Here is a 27094-nt window from a genome sequence, read left to right on the forward strand (position 1 = left end):
AAGTGAGGAAGCAGTATTTCATCTGAAATGGCATTTGAAGCCTAGAGGGCAGATATGTCAACAATTCACACGCAAAGACGTTGCATTTAACTCGCAACATATGTCAAAGCCTGCGCCGCACGCGGTAAGCAATATCATAAAAAAATAAAGCTGCACTTCAAAGTTGTTTCCGCAAAATCAAAGATGTGAAAAAAAAAAACAAGGCGGCAGCCGTACCTCATTCCTCTTTGCCGTGGTCGTGTCCGAAAGCATCTTAATTTCCTCTTGGAGATTGTGCATAATCCCTATCCTGGCCTTCAGGAGGTCCACCAGCTCATCGGGCAGAGGGTTCATAACGTACTCCTGCTCGCCACTACAGGACACGGGGAACAGGAGAATATTAACTTCAACCTGGGCACTTGTGCAGAGGAGCCAAAAACATCATAATAATAATTCCAGACACTTAAAAATAAAAACAAAAAATACAACAATTACAACAAAGCTGAAATGATAACTACAGTAAAGGTTTTAAAAAATTTAATTAGCTAAATAATTCCCCAAAGTGTCATGGCAAAGAAACGCGCTTTAACAAGAAGAGCAGAAAGAGGAGGCCTTTTCTCCAATCCCTGCTCATACGTTGCTTTCTTTCTGTTAGGTATTCATCAAGACCATCACTTGGGTGCATGAAAAGCATGATGAAATTGCTCTGGACACAATTTTTGCTCCTTAATGGCGCCTCTGTGGCTTTTGTAGCAGTTGTAATGGGGGCTTAATGAGAAAGCCCTAATGAACCTCCCTGTCTGCATTGTATAGTCTGTATTTTTTCTTTCTCTTTCTTTTTCTTCCCCCCCATCCCTTTCTTTCCTTGTCAGATCCCCCAGTGGGCTCTGTAATTACTATGTAGTGAGTGCTGCATTCTATACCAACCTCATCCACTGAGGTTCTGCTTCTCTCCCTTATAAAAAAAAGCCATATTATTGTCACTTGGGTGGGGGGGGGGTGTTAAAGTTAACACCCGGGGGATGGTTAAAATGAGTTCCTGTCCCTGGTGCACACACACACACAAACACACACACACACACACACACACACACACACACACACACACACACACACACACACACAAACACACGCAAATCTCCACTCTGGCCCATTACAGCAAACAGATTGTATTATGGACAAAGGGGACTCTGAGCTTGCCTGAGCAGGAGTAAAAAGGAAAGGAAATTGCAAAGAGCAAAAATAAGAGTGATTCATTAGACTTCCATTCTTCCATGCTCATTCAACATTCACAGTTATCAAGTTCAAAAATAAGAACATACTTCATACACACAGGAAATACAGGTTGTACAGTTGGACACACACATGCACACAAACACGCGGTTAAGGCAGTATGGATATGGCGGCAGCAACAGTCTCGATCTGTATAGATAAATGTCTATGAGACAAAGAGCTCGAGTGAAGGCAGATGTGGAATTTTGGACAGGCTATTTGCCAGGACACCACAGGGAAGCGTGAGGGCCTTAAAGTGACAGAGAGGCTTGGAGCGCCTCCGCTTCTGCTGCCACAGTTCGCTCACACACACACACACACACACACCCCTCAAATGTCTAGGCGCAGCGCTAGAGACAAAACTCGTGTGACAGAGGCGGCGGATCGAGCCCAAGCTGCCTGTCGCGAGGCACTCGGCTGCAAGCGACAGCTGTCAAGTGGCGCGCTGGCGGCTCCGCTAAAAAACCTGCAGTGAAGCCAGATCCCATAAATATTGCCTCTTAATGTACGCAGGCAACACTAATCTGTCTCCTTCTCTATTTGGATATGCAAATGGCTGCGCCCATGGCTCCCTTTCCTGTGGAGGCATCAGTAATGTGGATTGATGCAAAACTGACGTGGGACGTGAAAGAGAAAAATCAGGTACAGAAGGCAAAAGGAAGTAAGGGGGGGCGGATGTGTGTGTCGTTGCAAAGCACCTGAGGAATCACAAAAGTGCAGAGAGAGGCTGAAGTGCTGCTGAAAGTGCTTTGTGATTTTGTGATATATCTCTGGCGTCAAGGACATAAGAGGACGAACAAACAAAGACTCGCCCAAATGGAGCATAGGTTTCACCCAAAAAAAAAAAAAAAACTTTTCTGTCAAAGTCAAGAAAAAGAGTGTCATGAATTACCAATAAAAAACAACTCAGAAGTTGTACTGAGTACTTTCTAGGGCAAACTCTTCCTTAACAGACAGACCTTTTATTCCGATTCCCATTTGCACAATTGCTAAATACAAAACTTATGTAGTGGACATCACATAACATCATGACATGTGACATGCGTCGTCTTAACTTGAGAAGAAGTCAGTGGGGGATGAGGGCTGGTGTGTGTGTGGGGGGGGGGGAGGGGATGAGGGCTGGTTGAATAGAAGCAGCCCATTGAGTTGTGACTAACTGCAGTCAATTTCGTTCCCATTTCCTTTTTACGGGACACTCAAACAAAAAGAAGGTGTTTTGTTCCTCTTCCTGACTGCTCTGCCCCCCCCCCCCCTCTCCTTTTCTTTCTTTCTCTTGTCGTGTCATGCTGGGTAAAAGATTCCTGTCTTTTGAGCGCGGCCCCCAGATCCTACTCTCCACGGCGGCACGACCCGGCTGCCAGGCAATCCGCCGGCTGCCAAGACGCAGAGAGAGAGAGAGAGAGAGAGAGAGAGAGAGAGAGAGAGAGAGGCACGCAAATTGCTCTCAGTCTCTCTTTGCCCAGAGGGCATCCATTTATTCCGACATCGCCCATCCGACACGGCAAAGACCAGAGCCTCAGTGCCCTCAGTGCCCGCTGCGGCCCACTCCGCCTTCACCCATGCTCCTACCAACGAGAGACGGCCTCGGTTTTTAATCATGTGGCAGCCAACACTGGACCATGTCTCAGTCTTGCCTCTACATTCAAAAAAGACGTAACATGTCGAGCTTTTGGTCCCATGCTTCATAAACTGAAATAAAAGATCCCATCATTTTTCCATGCTCCAAATTGTTTTAATTCCGTGCCCAAAATGATCTATGTAGACACACATGTAGTTATGCAGAATCTATAGTTTCCAGCCTAATGCATTCAATAATTTGCTTGTGTAAACTGTAACTCAAAACAATCTTTTCCACACTTTCCTGACTTTTCCACATTGCATTGACATTTTTGTTCAGCATTAGTATTGTTTTTTTACACTCAAAAGAGTCATAAAAACGGAACAACAGTGTTTTTTATGTTTTTAGCACTTTTCTGTCCAAGGTAAGATGAGGATATTCTGTGGTAGGAAATGGCCCTGTCACATCTAAATTTGTGAATGGATGAGTACACGCTGTGCCGCTGAACTCTCCCATATGTTTTACTGGAGTGTTGTAGTCGTGTTCGTGTGGAGGAGATGGCGTTCTCCCCGCACGCTGTGCTAAGTACTGTGAAAAATGGCTGGTGTACACAGAGATAAAATTAGAACACTTAATAAATGATATCACGTCAGCCTGACGAATGGCGCGACCTGTTATATTTAGCAACTAAGTGTCTTAATGATCATTCAGCACTTAGAGTGTTGGGGCGACAGCAAAAAAAGGCAGTGTGCTTTGTTGGCCATAAAAGTGCTTGACAATTTTTCATACTGTCACAAGGCTCTATTAGCAAAGCCTAACACAATTAGTTATGAATATTCAGTAATAACATGCAAATTGTTCCCTCCCCAACTGGCCCAGGGCGATGGTTTCTTGCTTCTCTAAACCCAATTCTTTCTACATCATTACAACAGCACAGCATAATTCATCAGAATAAAGTCCAGAAAAAAACATCACCTCAGCCTTATTGCATGTTGCCCGGTGCAAGTAAGGATTGCCGCCTGTTAACCACTGTGTGTGTGTGTGTGTGTGTGTATGTGCATGTATGTGTGTGTTTGTTCATGCGTACGAGTGCGTGCCTGTGTCTGTGAATGTGCCTGTGTGTGTGAATGTGCATGTGTGTGTGTATATGGTATATGTGTGTGTGTGTGTGTGTATATGGTATATGTGTGTGTGTGTGTGTGTGTGTGTGTGTGTGTGTGTGTGTGTGTGTGTGTGTGTGTGTGTGTGTGTGTGTGAGTGTGTGTGTGCGTGTGTCAATAGCTTTGGTGTTAAGCGTGGCAGGGAGCGCTCCGTGGCACCACCCTGGCACAGTGGCACTTGTGCACATCTCCCTTGGGTGATGTTAGCCCCTCCATTTGAGCCTGCCAGAACAATTAACCCTGGTGTTAATTAGAGGGGGATGTCACAAGCACAGATGGCACAAGCTGAGCTGGCGCCGTGCCACCCCGCCAACTGCTGCTGCCGCCGCCGCCACAGAGAGGAGGAGAGGAGCAGAGAGGAGGAGAGAGGGGGAGAAGAGGAGGAGAGAGGGGGAGAGGAGGAGGACGAGAGAGGCTTCCCCACTGCTGACAGCTGCTCAGCCGTGGCCCAAACCAGCAGATGTCAAAACTTTCCAGCTGGGGAGGACTTGAGAGGCAGCGAGGGGGTGGGAGGGATGGAGAGGCGGGTTGTGTGTGTGTGTGTGGGGGGGGGGGGGCAGGAGGGAGGAGGCAGGGGTGGTTGAGGGGGGGTAGGTGGTGTTCAGTGACAGTGGCAGGCAGCACTTCCCCCTGCTCTGCTCTACTCTGCTACTCCATAGGATCTGTTGCTGTTTGATCAAAATAACAAACAGGCGGCGGGCTGACATGCCATGAAAAATAAACAGCAGGAGGACACAGACTCAGACACAGACGAGAACTAGAGGGGCAGGGGGGGAGGCCCAAAGGTGACCGTCACAAATCAAAAACCCACTTTTTCTTTAGTCTCATCAAATTTCATCTCTAATTTCTATGATGAGGATGATTCATAAAAATGACTAAATGCTCCAAATTCAACAGTTTCTAACAATTGTAATAGACAATAGTATAGAAGTTAAATAGCCAAAGAAATTTTAGAACTATGTACAATTACAATAAAAAAATGGTCAAATAATTAAGGTGCACAATTATTGATGTGCCAATTGTTTTCCTTGAGGGAGTCCCTTGAGATGATTGATGCAAAAAATGAGCTATAAAAAAAAAAATGATTGTTTTGGTCAGGTTCCATTAGACACTGGACTAGAACACAGAACTTCCAACATGGAAGCGGAATTCAGTTGTGTGTGTGTGTGGGGGGGGGGGGGGGGGGGGTGGGTGACAGAGAAGGAAATGGAATCCAATGAGAGCTTGGATTACTCGTGACAGTGAGTTTGGTTCTTCATGTCCACACTCAAGCCACGGTGGAGTCTATTGATTTGTTTGCCTCGCTAATAAGGAAAGAGGACTAGAACCTGGGGAAAAAAAGTCAATAACTGGTGGGGGAGGGCAGCTGTGGAGGGGGAAAAAAGGTTGCATTTGCCCCAAGACATGGCGAGCGGCCCTCGGAAAAGGGGAAATGTCTCTGTGGCAGCGGCAGAGGCAGTGAAACGCAGGCTCCTCGGGGTGGCAGAGGAAGCAGCCGTATGAATGCCCTCCACTGTGTCCAGCTGAGAGCATCCTTGTTCGCAGGAATGCACCAAGCACTCCCAACCCCTAATTACACTGCAGGGCACAATGAGCTCCAACAATGACATGCAGGAAAGTCCATTCTACTGTTCCCAGTCCTCCGAGTAGCTGCTTCACTCTTTCTCTTTGCCTTTCTCTCTCACACACTCTCTCTCACACACACACACACACACACACCGAGGGAAAATAATGCTAGTTTACATGAACAGGCCCAGCTAGAGATGATGAAAAATGTAAAAATGTTGAAAAGCCTCCTCAGTGGATGGAGGAAACAAATACATATATTTTTAAAAAAACAGAAGAAAAAAACATAACCAACTCCCAACATCGATAAATCTCAATTTCTTATTTCAACTATTTTCTTGCTGCAAGTAAATATATAAATATAAAAATATTCAGATAAACAAAGCAAATAAATAATAAAAGAGAGAGACAGAGGGTTCTGCTTCTATCACCTAACGCAGTGATACCACCCCAGAGGATAATTTCAATCTGTCCCTTTTACAGTGGAAGCTGACGGCACGGAGCCTGCTGCCTTGTGTTTCCATTTATTTATTTATTTACTTCCTATTTACATGATTTACTGATGCTGTTATTATTATCCCCCCCCTCAGTGCGGTATCTGAGCCCACTTCCTGTGGCCCTGCTGGGAGGCCCCCGTTCTCCCTCTCCCTGGTTCTCCTCTCTCCTCTTTGAACATGGTTCCCCCCTGAGGAACCCGTCCATAATCCCCCAAGTGAGCAGAGGGGGGTACATTTCAGCGTGAGATGAACGTGGTTGTCAGGTAACTTTCGCTGGTGCTGAGTTTTTGTGTCTGTACTACATGTAAATGGCACTCCAATATCAAATGAAGGAGAAGAAATGCTGGTACAACACATTATCAGGACAACATCAAATGTCAGAGCAGATTAGGAAGTCATACATATCTATATCATGCATCTTGTTTATCTTGTTTTTTTTTACATTTCATGCACACCTCAACACCACTATCAAGGAGAATGAGTACAAGAAAATTAAGATTACACAAAACATACAACAACAAAACAACAAAATATAATATAAAACCAATCCAAATCACTTACTGGTCTATAGTTGCAGACTGAATGATTCTGTCCTGAGACATACAGTGCAGTTTAACTCCAGTCACCTATGAAAACAAAAAGCAATTCAATGATTTTATTTAGCTATGTAACTTTAATAAAAAACGAAAACTTATGCATTTTGGATATGTTTGGAACAGTGTTGATACATATTCAAACTGATAAATCCAAATACATACTGATGTCTAACAACTTATCAGCATCATAGCTATGTTTCAGATGAAGACGTTAGTTTCAATAGGCATTACTGTACAGTCAAATACAGATGACTGAAATCACAAAAAAAGAACAAGAGACCTGTCTGTGATCAGCAGACTCGAATTAGCTTTACAGAACAAACACATCACACGCCGCTCAAAATAGCCAAAACTACACCGGCATGAAAAGAAATACTTCACCAAAATATAATCACCATAATACAATTTGGATATGCGTCGTTTTCATCTGCGATTTAATCAGAACTGTGACGCAGTTGCTGCCATGGCGATGCACCCCTGTCCTGAATGGAGCCCTTTTGACCTCTCTACTTGAACTACTTCAACCAATCAGAGCCAGCCACAGACACAGAGTTTTTGATTGGAGGTCAACTCAGGGTTCAGCCTCTGATTTAATTTCACCAGGAGTCTTATCTGCCCCCATCTTGGCTCTTAAGAAATCTGCCTTGTGATGCAGGGGGAGACATTTGTCAGTTCCGGGTGTTACACAATGTTTTACCGACAGCGTTCAGGGAGGAAGCTCTAAAGTGGATGAACAACGGTTACACGCAGGCACGCACCCACGCACACACACAAACACACACACAAAATGCTGCTCTGCTCTGTAGTTTACCCAAAAAAGTTTAAAAAAGAAAAAAAGGAGGACAGCCTTGTCCTGTCCTGTCCTGTCTTGTCTTGAGAGTTGTGGCTTTCACGCGGGCCATGTTGGTGAAATATAGCAACGTGTGCACTCCAAGGGTACTGTGACATGGGTCACTCCAGGAAGAGGAAATCGATGGGGATGCTAATTACTCACAGGTCAAGTCACCGCTGCATCACCACCATTTTTCTTCATGACCTGTTTCTGGAGCGCTTTCAGCAGAGTGAATCTACACCCCCCTCCACCCCCACACACACACCGCCATACACACACACACCGCCATACACACACACACACACACACACACACACACACACACACACACACACAAACCATCTGAGTGGTCTTGTACTCAAGTGGCTCACATTTCGTGTGTGGCATGGTCAAGGGGGAGAGAGAGAGAGAGTGTTTGTGTGTGTCTGTGTCTGTTTGTGTGTGTCTCTGTCTGTGTGTGTGTGTGTGTATGTGTGTGTGTATGTGTGTGTGTGCGTGTGTGCGTGTGCGTGCATTTTATGAACTGCAGGACCCATAAACAACTTCTCCCCATCAAGTGCATTAGTTGGGGGAGGAATGCACCGTTGCATTGGGGTACAATCTGTGGAGATAGCGAGGCTTCCATTAAAGGAAACCTAATATTTTATGTATGACTGAGATGAGGGCTTCTCTCTCTTGGCTATTATTTCCCTCTAATGGTTGAATGATTTCAGGGCAACTCAATGTCTATGATGCACATCTCAGCAAACAAGGGAAATACCAAACGCTCAGGAACAACCTTGCCACAGGTAACCAACAGTAGAAAATACCACTATGCAGGCAGCCATAAGGCTTGATGCAAAAAGCAACTGAAAATAATCCCTAATGATCTCTGATATTAATAATAGTATTTCCAACAAATATTTGAAATTGTGTGCGCACAAACAGATATGTTTAATCACGCCACAAACACATGCATCCTTGGGTGCTTCACTCTTTAGCAGGTAGCTGCAGACAGAACGCTCTAAATTCAATTCCACAAAGGGATGCCGGGGAGAAGTGAAAAGAAGCCACTGAATGCAAGAGTGTGTAGAGAAAGGCTTTAGTGAGCTAAAAGGATGTGTGTGTGTGTGTGTGTGGTATGTGTGCCTGTCTATTCATGTGTATGTGTCTGTATGTATGTTTGTGTGTCTATGTTTGTTTGTTTGTTTGTTTGTATGTGTGTGTGTGTGTGTCTGAGGCTAATTAAGTGAGAGGAGCAGTGAGAAACCTGCCCATCGAGCGTGCAGGACTGCTTTTCTAGCAGAGAGGGCCTGGCTGTGGCAGCTCTGGCTGAGCCGCGGCACAGCCTTACGTGGAGGGGAATTAAACGGGGCGCAGAGAACATAATCAGAGCCCGTCACCAGAGTGCAGACTGCGGAACGCTCCGCTTAAGAAACTCCACACAAGGTTGATCAGCGTGAGCCCGTGAGCCGCCCATTATGCGCCGCCACCGCGACGGAGAACCGAGATCCCACTCGCACACGGAGGAACAAGAACCCAAATTAAATTCCGCACAAACCCCTCCTGCTCTACCATCCCCGTGGAGGCAGAGCCTCGCTCAGCAGCTCCACAACACTGTTGTCTGGTAGCGCTCCTTAGCGTTTCACAGCAAGATGTGATTAAATATGCACCCATCGCAACTACTCCATCTCCCGTCTCCGTGTCTCCATATGCCTCCCCTTCACAGGACAGGATGTGAGGAGTAAGTGCTCAGTGCTGACTACTCCATCTCCTGTCTCCATATCTGCGTTCGGTTTTCACCTGACTAGAGGGGATGAAGCAGTATCTCAGAGGGGAGAACCCCCCCCCCCCACCCCACACACACACAATCCTTTCACCCGTCCTCCGCTCAACTCCGTACTCCATGCACCTCCGTGCTTTTCTTGTCACGGCATCACCGACGGAGGCCACTGGAGAGATGGGGGTCTCCGCATTTCAGTCCTTCGAAATGATATCTCTGCGACCATTCAAAAGTGATGCATTCTCCCTCTGCCATAACTGTCAGGAGAGTGGGAGCGAGTATAGCAACACGACGCTATCCATCACCACGGGCGCAATGGGGGGGCAGCTCCGTACACTACAGATAGGTCGACTCCTTCGCCAGGCACAGAACTCAGACATTAAGGTCAGTTTCAGGAAGAAAAAAAAGGGCCACATTTGTCCTAATGTTCCCCTGAAGTGTGAATAATGTCTGATATCAATGCCTACCATGTCGACATTGCCAGCCAATATATTGAAAATGCAATTTCCTAAGTACATATGCATGTTTCTTTCCCCCACGCTCTCCTCCAGGGCATGACAAAAGAAAAAATATATATATATACCCAGGATGGGGAGGACCCTAATATAAGAGTGTGTATGAATTCAGGCCCTTTAAATAAATCAGAAGTGGGGGAGGAATTAATAATAAAAATAAAAAACATTAGCTGATTAAGAATGTATGGGAAATGGGGGTGGGTCTAATTTACTAGCAGGCCTGATTGTCCTGAGTAAGGTCTTGTCTGTGATCCGTCAATGCCTCGCGCAGCCTCTATGAAAAGCCATGCAATTTATGGTAATGAGCTTTTTGAAGGTTATGACCACAGTAAACTAATTTGTTAGAGGAATGGCTAAAGCTGGCACAAACACCACTCCATCATTAAAGCCAGTGTGCAATGGGAAAAAATACTATTAAAATAATGGTCAGCTGCCCTACCGTAAAAGTCAAAAAAAAAAAAAAAACACCACACACACACATATATACACACCCTGAAGCTGGAGGTTGTGCTGATAAATAACACAGGCCAAACATGGATGCTGCATCCCACAAATGACTTGTGCGAATCACTTGGAGAACTAATGCGAGTAAAATCTGAAGGAAAGGGAAGGAGAAACGCCAAGGAGGCGTCTCTGCAACAGACAGCCACTGCCCAGAGCGCAGAGGAGGAAGAGGAGGAAGAGAAATAACCTCCATCTCTAGGAGCCCAAATTGGAGAGTCAAGGTTGTGACGCTGACATCTTAGATTAATGCTAAAATTTGGGTCAGCAGCGGTCCAGCAACGGTGCCGCCTTCTCCCTCGTCTCCCCTGTCAGAAATAGTCAAGATTTTTACATAATACTCCACATTCACCCCCAATGAGAGAGAGAGAGATGGAGGGGGGAGATGGAGGGAGGGAGAGAGAGAAAGAGGGAGAGGGAGAGCAAAACAAAGGAAGACAAGAGGATGCAGGGACACACAAGTCGCCCTCCCACTTTCATCAGAGACCTGTGACAGCAGGAGACACACACACGTGCAATTCTGACAGGACAATTTCACCGAGATCCTCTCTTTATTTGCCTGTCATCTTCACACGGGCCACTGTAACCTTAGCAGCTAACCACAGCACCGTTCAAATTAAATATTCACAACGCACTCCCAGGGCCTGACGAGATTGTGCACGCTGCATATCAGCAAAATTTCTGCTGCTGTTGGAAGCACCTTGAAATTGGTGCCACACCATAGTAAATTATCTCAGCCTCAGCTTAAGGAAATGTGCTCTTTTAGTCCTATTAGTTATAGTACTAGCAACCCCCCCACAGCTACTGTAGAAAAAAAATAAATACTTGCAGCGCACCCGCACTCAGCACTGGGAGATACAGGGAGCCATCCGACACCACACTGACCTGATATATTAACATAGGTTTACAAGGGCATACAACTACATATGTAAGTTTGCCCTTATTGCTGACCTTACAATGCACTTAGTATCTTGTACTTGAATAATGCTGTCTCTGCTCCTACAAGCAATTTATTCTAACTAACGACCGTCAAGGGCTCATAAATCAGTGTTAGATCTCTATGCTTTCCACTCAGCCAGTGACTTCTGCTAAACACAGATAGACACCGCCGGCCTGATGCCTAACCTTGTATTGGCACCTCTATTGATTTTAATTAGTCTAATTAGCTCATTATTTAAAAAAATCAAACAGGGCATTCATTACACGGAGCGCCCTCCCTACCTCAGCGACACAGGATTACGGACTTAATATGGTAATGAAGCTGATCAATTAGCACTCAAAAGGAAGTCATTAACAACAGTGTTAGCCTAGCCTACGCTAGTGACCTTCCAACCTCCCCCCTCCCACACACAGGCATCACTCCTGTCTTACCACTAACCGCACCGCAGCGGACTGCACTGAACTCAACTGCAGTGCACAGTACAACACAGCTCTGTCTTAGCTAATGGGAGTGCAGCCAGAGGCCTGGCTCATTTAGCAAGCAACGCTCTGCGGCGGCGAGGAGCTCTTGAGAGCATCTTTTCTTCTCGTTGCTTCTCGTCTCTCTCTGTATGGTGCTTACACATATGCTCAATGAATTGTCAAAAGACAAGCAAGAAAAAAAAAAGACACAAAAACAAGAGAGAGAAAGAGAGAGAAAAGAAAAATCACTAGCATGGCACAGTATGGTGGCTGGGTACCACAGATGAGGACGGGCGAATGCCCTCTCGTGTCTACCACTCCCCCGCAGTGCCCGTTGCGAGGCCGTGTGGACGGCCCCCGCCAGAGAGCTGTCAGCGCTCATGCCAACTCAGCGTGCTGCGGGAACGGGCCCCCACTGAACACGGGGAAGTCACGCCATCCAAAAAGAATACATACTGAGGATCACTCCCAATCAGTCCACGGAAAACAGTGTGGAAACCGCAAAGACCAAAATAAATAATGATAGAACTAAATCACCTCAGTGGAACAGACATGGGCGCTGTGACAGCTCCATTGTCTTTTTTACCCCTCTGTCAGTACAGGTGGAGTTTTATGCTAATGTCTTTTGGCAGCTGGGCACTTTGTGTTTGTGTTTGTGTTGTGTTGTGTTTGTGTTTGTGTTGTTTGTGTTTGTGTTTCCACTTATCGGGGCGAGGTTTGGGCTTTTGCTTTGCAGGAGCAAGAGCTGGAGCAGGAGCTGGGCGTCCCTCCGTGCACACACACACAAACTCACACACACCCTCACTTCATCAATGCAGGAGCCATGCCACATCTCCCAGCGATACACACACACTGGCTCTGGGACGGCAAGATTGTGTTACACAGACCAAAAACAAGTGGATCAGAGGACTGTGTGTGTGTGTGTCGTGTGTGTCGTGTGTGTCGTGTGTCGTGTGTGTCGTGTGTGTGTGAGTGCGTGTGTGTGTGCGTGCGTGCGTGCGTGCGTGCGTGCGTGCGTGCGATCAGTGGTGGTTTTTGATAAACTACACCAAAGCAAGACAGCACCCCTCTGGACTGGCAAGGTAAAGTGGAACCCCTTCATACACCCGTCTGTCTGCTTATTCGCTGGCTGGCTTCTGGCATGGAGGAATGCTGGAAAATGAGCCTGACGCCGGCTGTCTGGATCAAAGCGACGGCTGCTGATCCCCCTCCACCCTCACCAACACCCCTGGTGCCCATAGGCCACGAGTCAAGGTGAAGCTGGAATTAAAAATCCCACGCTCGGAGGAGGAAAATGAGTTCTGAAAAATGAATGCAGGAGTGGACTGTCCCCTGACTTTGAGAGAAAGTCTGACACACACAGAAATGCACACACACACACACACACACACACACAAACACACATGCCCACACACAGAAATGCACAGACACACACACACACACCAGCAAGGCAATCAGAGGAATCAGGGAAATCAGAGGACTTACATCCAGGCTGTGTGTTTGCCTGGCCTGACGAACAACCTGTGCAAGGGTGTCCACGTCGGTCTTGAGCTCCAGATTTTCAGTCTGCAGGCGGTCCAAGCTCTCCTCGAGGCATCTCCTCTGATGGTTCAAATCCTGCCCAAATCACAAGTGCAATCCTAACCTCAGATGAGCTTTTTCACAACCACATCTGTGATACTGGCTAGTACATATTACTGCTCCCTGGAAAATCTCAGGATTAAACTAAACGTTACTAGCTCCAAATGAGTTGTTTAGATCAGGTAATTTATACTTCTGGCCAAGTACAGGGGGAGATGGGGGATGATCATATAGGCTGTGTGAGAAAAGAGAGAAAATGGCTTAAGACTTCTAACCTCTTGACTGGTATAAATCACTTTAAAATTTAATCTTGCAAGTTTTAGATTTCACCTGAATTTCTCCCACAGTACTCCCTAAGTGCAAACTCATAATCACGGGTAATATTGGGCGGGGGGGGGGGGGGTAGAGGGGATGCCACTTATCCCCCTACTCATGTAAAATAATTGGCAAGCATCTTACGGCCTAGCAGCATGAGATGTATTACAAACATTCAATCAGAAAATGATTCCTCTCATATTACCAAGTCCAATGCATTCTTTACATTTTTAGTGGCACTTAAGAAGCTTTTAATGTTCTGAATCAATTTAGTGTCCTATTCTGTTCATTATTACGATGCTTGCTCCAGTTGTGGGACAACTATATAATACGTCTCCAGAGCAGTCCATTCTAATTCTGCTGATTACTCCCAGCGACCAGTAATAAACACGCTGCCTCTGCTATATACACAGACATATTGAGTAGGCCCACAAATAAACCTCTCAATTAATAGAACAATGCCTTGTTTTGCTCTGATTTCCTAGTTTCTCTTAGCTTACTCATGAAGGCCTGATCATAGATATGTCTGTTGGCTTTGTTCTCAACATGTCCCATCATTTGATAAGCATGTACACAATTCAACGTACAATTATAATTTGAAGGTCACAGAATTACAACGCAGATGCTCAAACCTTGAAAGAAAGAATGAAAGAAACCATTCATACAAGGCAAGCTTCAAAGAAGTCCCACAATAATTCGAATAACCTAAAATCTTCTGCACGGGAAACTACTTTAATACATGTGTTAAACATTATGTTAAGGAATACCTTTGACCATTGGAAAAAACTAAGTTTTACATAACACAGTCAGATATGACTGACTAGCGCTTCCATTTGCAACACACATGCTGAGCAGAAGTCTCAACATGGTGAGTACGACAATTATCAGCAACGTTGTTTCCATTCCTGTTTTTTTTTTCTCTTCAGGATGTTAAATGGTCTTCGCCTGGCCTGGCGTACACATGTCTGAAGAGACACCTCGGAGGGAAGGCTATGCAGCAAATAGGCTGGAAAATAAGCACGCTCTTTTCCACACTCCATCCAATTTATGAAAGCCCTACAATGAACACAGCCCTGAAAAGTCCACCATCTGACACTAAATAAATAAATAAGCAATTGGAGGACATAATAAGAAATAGACCTATGGCTCAAGTGAGGTGAGGGAGCAAATCATGGCTTTCTTTTTCAGAGGCATTATAACCAATTAGGGCCACCTCAGACCGGTTTAAGACAGGAAATGCTCTTCAGATCTGCATGAAGGCCATCAGAGGAGCACACCTCGGGCAAAAGCACACGTAGCACTGGGTCTGTATGTATGTAAAAAGTCATTTTAAAACACATTCAAGTGATTGCAGTGGAGATGTACAATCTGGGAAAAAATGACCATGAGAACATGTTGGAGTGCTGAATTATGTCAGGATTCATTTGCATGCATGCTACTTGCCCCGGTATAAGTCATGAATGCCCTCCTTCAACTCAAATGCCCAGACCTGAGTGCACTTCAGTCATACCTTGACCTACAGTGCCAGAAGCTTTACTCAGTCACTCACGTTTAAGGCACACAGGCAAAAGGCAGACATCAGGCTGTTCACATGGCGCAGCTTAGGTTATCACTACAGTTAATATGCATGCTATATGTAAAAATACAGACCTATTTAATTCAATTTTCAATTAAATTCAAATAAATTCCATTCAATTTTATTTATATAGTGCCATAACAATAAAATTGTTTTATAGAGCCCAGGGCCTGAACCCCCCTGAACAACTAAAACTACTACAAAAACTGCTTAACTACTACAAACTACTTGAAATGACAATACTGAAGGCCTCTACTAGAACTACTACACACTACTAAAAAGGATAATATTTGAGATAAAATCCATGGATAAAATGGGGCTGACCGTGATGGTTTTGTCAGAGATGCGCAACTCCCTCTCCAGTGAGGTGATTCTCTCAGTGCTTTCCTTCTCCAGGTCTTCCACTGTCTGAACCAACAGCTGGTTCTGGTCACACAGGTCATTCACATAGGACTGCAGAATCCTGACTTTCTTCTGTGGAGGAACAAGCAAATATTTGAGGAAACACTCACACCAAACTTTATTTGATGTTACTGATGTTAACGATGACAGCATATACAAAAGAAGAAAATATTATGAGCTCTCAAGGTGTATATATTTTTAAATAGCAACCAACAATAAACTGCTTTAACTAGTAAGTTATTTAATTTCTACAGTCAATAGCTGTTGTTGTGAAAGTCAAGTACTGGATTATAACAACAAAAGCTCCTTATATTGCATTTCAATTTTTAGGATTCTATTTAATACCAAGCTCCATATATAGTTATAGATAACAACTACTTTCAAATATCATAGCATTCATATCTTTACTGCATTCCACTCCAGTATGTAAGTTCTGTGTTAAATGTGCTCAAAAGTGTACTTTCATGTGGACAAAGGCTTCAGTGAGGCAGCCTGTGAGTACCATTTCAGACATATTCCCCTCTGAGCTTTCTCAGCGAGCCCCTGCCTTTAACCAGTCACACGTTCAAAGTCAGGAAACAGGGCTCAAGGATGTCTGTCAAATTACACAAAGCAGGTGATGGTCTGGGCATAGCAGCGAAAGGGCAGGGCGAGAAAAGGGGGAGATGCTTGTTTTAAAACCTCTGGCTAGTATATAGGTAGATCAAATATCAGAGGAAAGCTTTCTTTGTAAACCTCTGACAAGTACTTGCTTGATTAGCACGTCTTGCATATTGCATACTGCAGCGTAAAATGCAGATGAGAGGGAAAAAACACAGAAAGGTTACGTAACTTCTTATTTTCAGATAATATTATGCACTTGCAAAGGGAAAATTAGAGAACTCTAAATGACAACTTGTGCATAATGGCCTACTGGCTAACCTTATAAAGTACACTAGCAGTGGACTGGTTGACCAAGCACTTTGTCCTAAACCTTGTTATCCCTGTTTGATGTCCAGCTCCTGAATTTCAGTCTAAATGCCCTCACATGATCATTTAAACTATTAGAGGCTTTTTATGCCTGACAGGCTGCAACTGTTTTCCTTGTTTTGAGATGGAATCCTAATGCAATTTACTAGCCGATACATGCACAGGGTCTCAGTGGGACAATATTACATTACAGTTATTATGTGTATGCTACTTCAGTACATTGTTGAACTATTCACTTTCTGTCTGAAAGGTGTGTATATATCAATGTCAATATTGTAGGTAGGGGAGGAAGGCCTATGGGAATAGCACAAGCCTTGAAGAAAGCTATTTTGCCATTCCGAGAAGGTTGAATTGTAGGGGCTGTCGTTTTGCCACCGTGTTTGGTACACAGTAACATCACAAGGGGGTTGAAGAATGAATGGCAAAAGACTATAGCACCTACCTGCAACATTTCTTCTTGTGTGCAGCCTTCTGTGCCAGTTTTGAGGCGTTTCAGCCTCTCTTCATAGAGACTTTTGAATTCCTCAAAAATAACTTTTACATTTTTAGTCACAGAGCAAGGTGCCAGTGCTTCTGAACCTCTTCGCCTTTGAGCATCACTTCTGTCCTGTGCCCACGTTGAGTTACGACGAATCTCAACAGTTCGTCTGCTTTCCTCATTCATTTTATGACAATATTATTTGGTTACCTATGTTTAATTAGTAGGAATGTTAGCTAACACTTGAAATCGCAAACATTAATTAATAGCCATATCTATCCATCGGTGTGAAGGGAATGGGTGGATTAATGAATTAACTTGGACGTAAAACCGAATTACTCTAAAAAATAATAATTTCATCAATAGCCTACATAAAACTGTGAAACGTGGACAAGAAACCCGTTCATTCATTGAGTTAACGTTAACGTTTTTTTCCAGACAATGAGCTAACGTTAATTGTGGCTAACGTGACTGGAAAAAAACAGACACCTGACAGGAGATTTTCCAAGTTATCCTACATTTCAGACTCTTACGGTAAAATATCCTTTTTCACCGCGGGCATTCTTGCAACAATTGTCCTACTTTCAAACCCCAGAATACGAGTAAACATATGGAACTTCTTTCATGGCAAACTGTTTCAAATCAGGACTTCTCAGTAACAGGTGGGACGGTTGGATTGTTGTAGAAACGAGGTAAATGGTAACTAGCGAGTTGAAGGCGTGTGAGTTGCTTGCTGTAGTGAGCCCGCCTGCTGCAAAACTCTACTGGTTGGAATAACCTTTCAACCCCAATATGAAATATTTCTATTGGCCAACTGTAACTGACGTCAGATTAGATAGTTTGGTTGAGGTTTGGTAAACAAACGAAACGCTCCTCCCCGCGGTTTCTACAGCACAGATATTCGTCTTTGCCTCGCTGAATCAGATGATTAGCGCTACACAGTGTGATAGGCTCTGTCTTGTGATGAGTTCGGAAATGGAGACATTTGCGATTGGTACTTTGCTCTTTAAGGAGTGGCCAACAATGACAGAATCCGGAAATGCAGAAAGCTTTTCAAGCGAGGTGACATTTCGTGCATCAGCATTGTAAATGGGTAAATATCCGTAGTTTCCTCCATTTTCTCTTTAACGCGAAGCGGTAGCACCGTTGCTTCAAGTAACACATATCACGGCACACATTGTAAACCAAGTACGCAAAGTATTATTTGATCGACATCGTTGGCGATGTGTGGTCGACGTTGGTGCATTCGCGGACAAACACATCAGCGTCTTGAAATAGGCTGAAGTTAACATGTATTTGTTCAAAGACTTGGGTCCCTATTGTCTTATACTACTGACGATGGATTACTTAGTGAAGTGTTAAACTATGAAATATTGTTACGCTGAATTATTCAACATTAAGACCAACAAACAGACACTGCTGAAAAGTCTACAAAGACAGATTAAAACACAGTTACTTCGCTTCGAAGTAACATTGTAGGTCCTTACCCTTAAATGAAAATGAATGCAATAATGTGTTTGTCGAAATATTTCAGCTAATCTCAAGATTTGAGTTTGACCCACACCGCAGGATTTGACTATATTTTACAGTCACCTTGAGTTCCAGGCCTGAACCAAGGCAGCTTTGTGATTTTATTGATTTCTAGATTTTATTTCTTCGAGTCCTCTTAAGTTCCTCTCCCAACTTTCAGTCATTGTCCTTTATCTCCCTTTTTCAGTCTATGAGCAACTTGCTTTTGCCCAGGCTTAATCCTCACTCTGATTATCATGTAATGCCCTTGCCTTATTATAAAATGGGGGAGATTTGGGATTTTTTTTTTTAATGACGACTGTGTATGGACTTTTAGAATTAAGAATCAGGATTGTTGTCGTCAAGAGAAATTAGACCAGATTTGATTGGGCCCTGAAAGTGGTCCATAGCACACTTAACATAATGACTGGATTTAAAAAAAGATTCTGTGAAGTCAGTCTGGAGTATGATCTCGGCCTGGGTCAAAAGGTTGTTTATAGAAACCTCCAAAAGCAGCATTTAAAGGATTGGACTTGTTTTTGTTGCCAAATGGGGAACATTGCTATTCATGTCCAAGAGACATTACATGAGATTTGCTATGTTTTATATGCTTATTTTTAGTAATGGAATATAACAGTACACTATGTCTTACACATCAAAACCAAATGATAGGCTATCAAAACATTAAATAAAATGTTATTGATGAGGGGGAAGTTTACCAAAAATGATAATTCTGCCATTTTTATTCATATATGCCAGTAACCATGCATTCGTATTTGTTCTGTGTTACACCTCGTATGCAAACGTAATATGGGTTTGTAAAAGTTAGGGTTTTTTTTTTCAATTCATAATTAGGTGAACTTGGCCCCTTTCTTAATTGAAAGGTTTTCTAAGGTTTGTTCCGACCTTAATCTAAAGACTTAGACTTTAGCCAATAATATGTAAACCGACCTCTGTATTTCATGTGTCTTTTACACCTTTAGGGTTATCGTAATGGCTGTTTTAACACCTCACCTAACGTTAAAATTTGCATGAGTCTGACTAATGTTTGAAATTAATATGTAGACAAGGCCTGCAGTTATGTGCCTTTTTAGACGGATGGTAGAAAGCCCCAGTGCACACATTAGGCCCTTAAGATAGTGCCTCACGGTTTTCTAATTTATTAACTGTTCTTTTTAGTCATTCAGTGAGCTGCTTCTGTTTGTTAAAGTTTCATGAGTTTTTAAGTTGTTTTCCTGCGAACCTTGGCACTTATTGCTTATACAGACTTTGCATCTTCCACCTTCATACCCACAAAATCAATTAATTCTGTTAAATAATTTACCGTCTGCACAAACTTGATTAGGCAAAGCATATATCTTTTGTCAGCTTGCTTTAAAAGATGCTTTTTTCAGACACTAACTTTAGCCCATACACTTTCTCTATGAGTTCTTTGGTGATTAGGGAAATAGGTTCGCCTTGATAAAGCATTAGCGTGCAACAGCCTAAGACCCCCAGTGCACTCACATGCATGCATTTTTTATGAGACAGACTCATAACAATTAGTCTGCCCATGAAGTGAACAATGTTAGATTCCATTTGAATCCCCTCTCTGGATGACATCACTCTTAAAGCTAAGAAATGGATGTTCTCATCAATGTTAAAATAAAAATGTGCTAAAATAAGAGAAATAGAAAAATTCGTGTTCGCATTTCCTACTTTCTGTAGAGAAAAAAAAAAGAATTTGAAAGGACTGCATTGTCTCATAGCATTAAATATAAAGAAAAATAATGCTGAGGTTTTAAATGTGGAATATGTTTGAATATGAAATGTAGACACATAGCCCTCAGTCCTGTAGGCCTGTGGGATGTCAGCTGAAATGAGGGACTGGAGTTAGTGTCAGTGTGGTGGCCCCCTTTCCTCAGCGGGGGATCGGTTTGGACAACAGCCAGGCTGACGGGAAGTTTAAAAGAGCTTTGGTGATAATAGCCTTTACAGTAGCGGCCTGGATAAAGAGATACGCTCTGACCCCAGGGACTGGCGAACGTAGGGACTGGCGAACGAACGAAGGAAAGATCTCCTCACCTTCCCCAAAGGTGCTTGGGGCTTGCAGTGCGAAGAAATCTAAGGTCAAGAAAGCGTAGGCCCTTCTACCCCCCTCCCTCCCCCCACCCCCAGTTCTGCAGATTCCGAGTAGTCGTCTTGCTGCAGGAATTCCCCGCCCCATCTCATTGTCACGGCAGAGCCAAGGTTGCGCCGTTACTGTGCTTATCAGTGGGAGACTTGCAGGCCCTCGCCTCAAGCATACTGCCTGGAAAGAGGATGCTGGCTTATGGGTTGCGCTGTTGTCAGTCATTTGTCACTTAGCGGCAGTTGTCAAGGCCTCAGCTTTGTGTGGTGTATTCCAACGCATCTTCCTCATCCATTTTGTGGAGACAGGAGTGGTATCCATTTGCACCGCATTCAGCAGTTTTGGGGGGGGTGCTGACACTGACACTGTTGTTTTGGATCAGGTTTAGCTTTCGGTGGAAATTATTCCCACCTCATTTGTATGTGAACATGCAGTGTAAAACAGAATGGAATATTACGTAAGTACTAAATGGTTTATTTAAGCAAAAGGATTGTATCAAAAAGTCACATTTAAATTGTAGATCTCTGCAAACATGATGGTCCAAACAATCATATTCCATTGTTTACTATACAAAACAATTCTACCATATTTGTTATTTTTTGTTCTGCCAAAAACAATAGGTTTTACTAAATTGGAGAATAACAGCACAGTCAAGAAGTTTTACTGCTTGTCAAAGCAGAATGTTGTACGAATATATTACAAATAGTAGTCGTCACATACACACACATACATACATGACCGATGTTTGACAGTCCATAAAATAAAATGTTGACTAATATTTCACTGTGCAACCTCACATATATATATTTTAAAGGAACCATTTTGTAAGTCTGTTTTGAATCATCATTTAAATGTATAAAGTCATGATTCACGCTGTAGTAATTTTCCCAGTCCTGTCCATTGTCCCCGTGGTGATGAATGTGATGATGAGGCCTGTGACTCACTGCTGCCCGGCTAGAGCTTCAGAATGAACTGCACGCGGCTGGGCTGTATGCAAACAGCAACTCTTGTGTTTACAGTGGAAGTAAACAGCACCATTGATTGCACATTTTGATTATTACATAAGAACCATGGATTTTCAGTTCTCCGGTTAAAGCCCTGTAAATTTAAATGCGTAATTTCTATAGGCAGCAGACATTGACAGAAGTGTCTAGTTGTTATGTATTTGGCAAGTTGTGCGGGTCTGAAGGAGCATGTCAATAGTAATCCTAGTATTGATAGCAGTCCTGTAGGAGATGTTACTTACCCCAGCTAACATCTATGTGATCCTCTTAATCATAATTACATTAATATCGACAGTCCCCTGACAATAGTCACATTACTATTGATGGGTCGCTGTCAATAGTACGCTCTCAAATAAAACATATTCATTCATAACTTGTAAACTGCTCAATAAAGGCTTTAAAAAGAATGTCAAGCGGCTGTATTCCCTGAGTGGACGGGTGCAGTGTCACTGCGTACCTGGCCAGGCAGACGACTGCACAAGGGTTTTTCCCTCCGCTGTGAAGGGGGCGTTGTGGTCAAACACATTAGGCAAATGCAAAGGCAAAAGACTGGAAACTGCGAATGCAATGCATGTCATTTTATATTTATATGAAGTGAGGATATGTATTGACTTTGTGGCACCCACCCACTCACTCACATATGCATAGGGATGGGAATGTATTGATACAGTATTCACATGTACTCCTGCCAAATAGTATGCATTTGCCATGTGTGGGCACTACCCTGTTTTTTTTTTTATACCGCAGGGCTTTTGTGATTATTTGATGTGAATAAATAAATAAATAAAATTTTCTGGGGATTGTCCAAATCCTATCCACGGTCACACAAAACTTCTAGAGGCTGGTCACCATTGGCAGTGGCCCTTCCTTTTTTAACAGTTGCATTTGAAGAGATAAACTTGGTGTGATAGAAACGTACTCCATGACAAATTGCCAAACGTCACAGTTCTTAGATCCTGTATAAAAGCCCGTCAAACTAAAGTAGTTCCACATGGCGGATGTTTACTGTAGTGCCAAGCCCGTGCGGGTTGGATAATCTCCTGTGATGTGATTTGTCCACATCCACAATCTCCAGAGGGAACAGTCTAAGACCTCCTGTGCTTCTGCACCCTGCACAGCTAAAAGGGAATTTCTTATGGGCTTTACATGTGAAAAGTGATTTCAACTGAAATGCAAAAAAAAAAAAAAAAACGCATAAAATGTCTCTTCTTGTGCTTGTAGCGGACGCTAGAGGTGAGGCACCCGGCCCCGGGGAGGCTTCTGACCTGGCGACGCGGGTTTTGAGAATAAGTCAGCTGGATGCTTTTGAACTGGATGGAGCCTTGGAACAGCTCGTTTGGTCACAGTTCAGCCAGTGTTTCCAGCACTTCAAGCCAGGCCTTTTAACCCCTTTTGAGCCTGAGCTCAAAGCGCTGCTCCAGCTACTGCTGTGGCGCTTCACCGTCTACTCCCAGAGCGCCACGGCAGGCCAGGCGCTGCTCAGCATCCGCTACCGCGACGCCTCCTCCGGCGCGCGCCGCTACCGGCCTATGAGTCGGCGGCAGAAGCTGGGCTTGGCGCTATGCACGGTGGGGGGGCGCTGGCTGAGGGAGCGCTCGCATTCGCTCTTCTTGCGGCTCCCCGCCGACTCGCACGCCCGTACGGCCCGCCGCGCGCTGGAGCTCCTCGCCGGGCTGGCCAGCGCCGCCAGTCTGCTCAACTTCCTGCTGTTCCTGCGGCGCGGCAGCTACCCCACGCTGGCGGAGCGGCTGCTGGGGGTGCGGGCGGAGTTTAGCCGGCCACAGGGCCCGCGCGACGTCTCCTTCCACTACGTCAACCGCGAGCTGCTGTGGCACGGCTTCGCCGAGTTCCTCATCTTCCTGCTGCCGCTGGTGAACGTGTGGAAGCTCAAGTCCGCCGCGCTCGCCCTCTTCTCGCCCCCGCACCCCTCTGCGGACGCCGACGCGTCTGAGTCCACCAACTGCAAAGAGTGTGGGCTGTGTGGGGAGTGGCCCACGATGCCTCACTCCGTAGGCTGTGGCCATGTGTTCTGCTACTACTGCATTAAGGGCCACGCCATGGCAGACATGTACTTCACCTGCCCCAGGTGTGGGGCTGAGGGCGGTGCCGTGGAGCCAGTAAGGCTTCCGGTGGAGCTGACGGAAATCCGACAGGATTAGGAGACATCATGGCTCCAGCTTTGCTTCCCTAAAAGTTGGTTTTGTGTACACATGTCCAAGAATTATTAGTTATTAATTGATTATTAATTAAAGAATACATTATTTGGGAGATTAAATTGTGTGCCACTCCTTACCTTGTTCCTATGTGCCTCAACATAAACTGCATGTTGGAGTGTAGTCATGTGAAGTATGCAAATATATAAAGAGACAGTATTTATAAGTGAATTAAATTACTGTATATCTTGCGTATGTAAAATAATGTGGATATTTGCTGCCTTCAATTTTTTGTTGTAAATAAACCGAACAAAACACATGCGTTAAAGATCTGAGTGACTGATTACATTTTTTAAATGTATGGACTTCATGTCTGTCCAATTTGTGTCATGTCATTAAAATTTCATGCAGACTGTTCACTTTTCTTGTGTTCTTGGAGAAACTGAATAAATAAACTCTGAATGATCATCACAGAGCTCGCTTCGTGCTCGTTCCTGGTTTCCCTCCTCGACAGTGAAATTTGCACAAGATCAAGGAGAGGCCACGATTCTTTGGGAGGGGGGGTGTAAGATTGACAGACATCCTGGCATAATCTCCTTTGGCCCTTCTTAAGACGGCAGTAAACTGTAACAAACCCTCTTGCAGGACCATGCAACTTTCAGGCATATTATGCACTAATCCTAATAATGACTGCCGAGATGGTTATTTATTCTGGCGTTAACCTTCTCCAATGAGCCATGCCGCAGGCAAAATGCACCCGAGTGGGCTAAGGCCTACTGGAAAGTCTTACCTTTTTTTGATCACACAGGCTTAATTGCAGACTGCGGAGGCAATCAATCACAACTCCAGGCGTGATGGGCCTCTCGGTTTGTTGGTTTTTCTGCCTCTTTGTAATCGCTGTCGGAATTTGTTTGACAGAGCGAATTTTCACTCGGAATTGCGAGGGACTTGATTCGCGCTCACAACCATGCTGGCTGATGCCTTTAGTATGGCCATGTAGTAGGCCCGATCACGCGATTTTACACAAACGGGTTGTGGAACGTGACTTAGTGGGAATGGTAACAAATGCTCAAGGATGATACAGGACCCTGGGTTTCTGTTGTTCAGGATTATGAACACTTTTCAGCAGGCTTTTCAATCAGTGCTCTTTTTAAAGCTAAATATCCTGACCAGATATGGCATATACTTTTTTTTTCTCTACAACTTGCAGATGATTCAGGGATTAGACTCTAATGTGACAGGACATTTACTTTACTAATGAATCTCTGCCTTTTCCCTTAAATCACTAAAACACTTCTGAAGATTATGCGGTAGCAATTTAAGCACTGCACTTTATATCTATAGGGTTTATTTATTAAGATGACAGGATTAAGCAGTTGAGGACGAAATGATGAACAGCAAACACATCTATGTCGCACTTCACCTTCAGACCTAGGTAAACCATCACTCTACAGCATGAAGTAGTCAATGCAATCTATAGAACACATATGTGGATATGCCATCATGAGAGCTGTAGGGTATGCATATGTGTGACCTGGTATTAATGCGTGACGGGGGAATGATTTCCTTGCGGCTTAGACCAGCACCTACAGAATATTTTTATACTTCTTTGTATAAAAAAAAAATTGCAGTTTCTGCTGAATCTCCTGAATCTCATTTGTTCACTCCAGCCTGGAGTCCCTTTGGCTATGTAATCTAGCCAGCCTAACGCCATTTAGTTCAGCAAATTGCCCCCGACATCTTTCACATGAATACGTGGGAGAGAGCGTCATTACCGTACGTAGGCCGATGCACAGCGAGCGAGGTTCCCACTCCGAGGGGCGATTCTGTTCATTTTACTCCACATTCCTCAGTCTTTGATGTGGGGCCTTGATTCCTCTGATTAGTGCTCTTAAATGTAAAGAGGTGTATTTTAGCAGGAGTAATGTCAACGCTTACCTTTTGTGTCTGTTCACTGTGTGGGCATAATGTAATTATTGCCCTGGGCTCATTGGAAAGAGATGGAGACTTATCTCAGCAACGTCTCAACATTCTCAGGCAGATGCCATGCTTGTTTGATACAGAGGAAACTGCTCTGTCGGAGGTTATCTGACCTTTGTGTGTGTGTGTGTGTGTGTGTGTGTGTGTGTGTGTGTGTGTGTGTGTGTGTGTGTGTGTGTGTGTGTGTGTGTGTGTGTGTGCGCGTGCGTGTGTGCGTATATGTGTGTATATGTGCGTGTGTATATGTGTGTGATTGTGTCTACATATTGGACAAACTTTATTTCAAAATCTTGCACACAACTTTCCTTTCATAACAAACAAAAAATACTTTGAATTGTACTTTTAGTTCTGTGTTGGTTTATAGTTTGCTAACATTGGCTGACAATATCAAAGCAACTAAAAGAAATAGAATTCGTGTTATTTTGCGGCAGAAACATGCCCAATGAAAATAAACTGGAACTGAGGCTACAGTATTGAAATCAAATCAATATCTCTTTTTGAGGTGATGGGTTAGAATCTGTAGTGGCTGTTGCTGTCCCAAACATCCAAGTTCATGTTTACTGGTTGAATCATCATTCTTATGCATGTGAGTGTGTGTGGGTGTGAGTGTGGGTGTTATTCGTAAAAGTCAAGAATGCTAAATGACCATTAGGCCAATGTAATTAGTCTCACAAAGTTTTCATTATTCTCCTTAAACATAGTTGGGTTTAAGTTCATGAACTCCAGACAACCTCTGTGCAGTAGCCAATTATCTCTGCATTTTCACCCTGGTCAGTTCATGAGGACAATCAATGTCTTGATTTAAAAAAAAAGAAAAAAAACTATGCCCACTTTTCATAGCGTCTAGTCTTCATCTATCCATGTTTAAAAACATGGCATCCTTCATGACATGGTCACTATAATACATTTGTAAAAAAAAACTGCCCCTCATCCATGGAAAATAACCTTGCACATGTGCATAATTATCAGGTCAAGAGCTATCAAAAGTTTCACCACACACACACACACACCCACACCCAAACCTCCACACACATACACATACACACACCTCTTATGAAGGCTTCCACTGTAATTGAAGCACTAAACAGCAGCCTCTCATTTCATGCACTTGAGCTGCGTGCATCTCATCTCATATGATGCAAATGCTTGGCAGGTTGGGTTGGGTTGGCATTATGTGGTCTGACGGCACCCAGATCAGGAGAGGGGAGAAGCCTGGCAGGGCAGAGCAGGCAGGCAGACGGGCAGGCAGCGCGTGCGATAGAGAGCCCCACAGGCCCCCGTGGAGAAGTACAAAGCACCAGGCTGCACTACATGCCCGCGAGGAGGAAGAAGCCAATACCTGTGTGCCTCCCCGTCCAGCGCTCCCATTGGCCGGTGC

At 44.2% G+C, this 27094-nt stretch overlaps 2 protein-coding genes and 1 long non-coding RNA gene across 6 annotated transcripts in view; 2 read left to right on the forward strand and 1 right to left on the reverse strand.

Annotated features, from left to right (window-relative positions):
- Window positions 1-17663, reverse strand: part of LOC105890081 (trichohyalin-like) — a 125515-nt gene extending 107852 nt beyond the window's left edge. For all 4 annotated transcript variants that reach the window (XM_031583512.1, XM_031583513.1, XM_031583514.1 and 1 more), the window contains exons 1-5: window positions 16925-17663; window positions 15436-15585; window positions 13125-13256; window positions 6594-6658; window positions 217-352 (exon numbers count right to left, since the gene is read on the reverse strand). In XM_031583512.1, the coding sequence (XP_031439372.1) occupies window positions 217-352; window positions 6594-6658; window positions 13125-13256; window positions 15436-15585; window positions 16925-17146 (705 nt within the window). In that variant the 5' untranslated portion in view covers window positions 17147-17663. The remainder of the gene's footprint in view (window positions 1-216; window positions 353-6593; window positions 6659-13124; window positions 13257-15435; window positions 15586-16924) is intronic.
- Window positions 343-2965, forward strand: LOC122133658. Its single transcript, XR_006152932.1, has 2 exons — window positions 343-1893; window positions 2549-2965. It is a non-coding gene; the product is annotated as an uncharacterized LOC122133658 (long non-coding RNA).
- Window positions 17664-17915: 252 nt separating the features above from the next.
- On the forward strand, window positions 17916-24153 carry pex2 (peroxisomal biogenesis factor 2). Its single transcript, XM_012816138.3, has 2 exons — window positions 17916-18053; window positions 22805-24153. Exons 1-2 carry the CDS (start codon window positions 18050-18052, stop codon window positions 23740-23742), a joined length of 942 nt encoding a protein of 313 aa, XP_012671592.1. The 5' UTR covers window positions 17916-18049; the 3' UTR covers window positions 23743-24153.
- Window positions 24154-27094: the final 2941 nt, after the last annotated feature.

The sequence above is a fragment of the Clupea harengus genome, chromosome 17 (genome assembly GCF_900700415.2).
Source record: "Clupea harengus chromosome 17, Ch_v2.0.2, whole genome shotgun sequence".
In the NCBI taxonomy this organism is placed as follows: Eukaryota; Metazoa; Chordata; class Actinopteri; order Clupeiformes; family Clupeidae; genus Clupea; species Clupea harengus.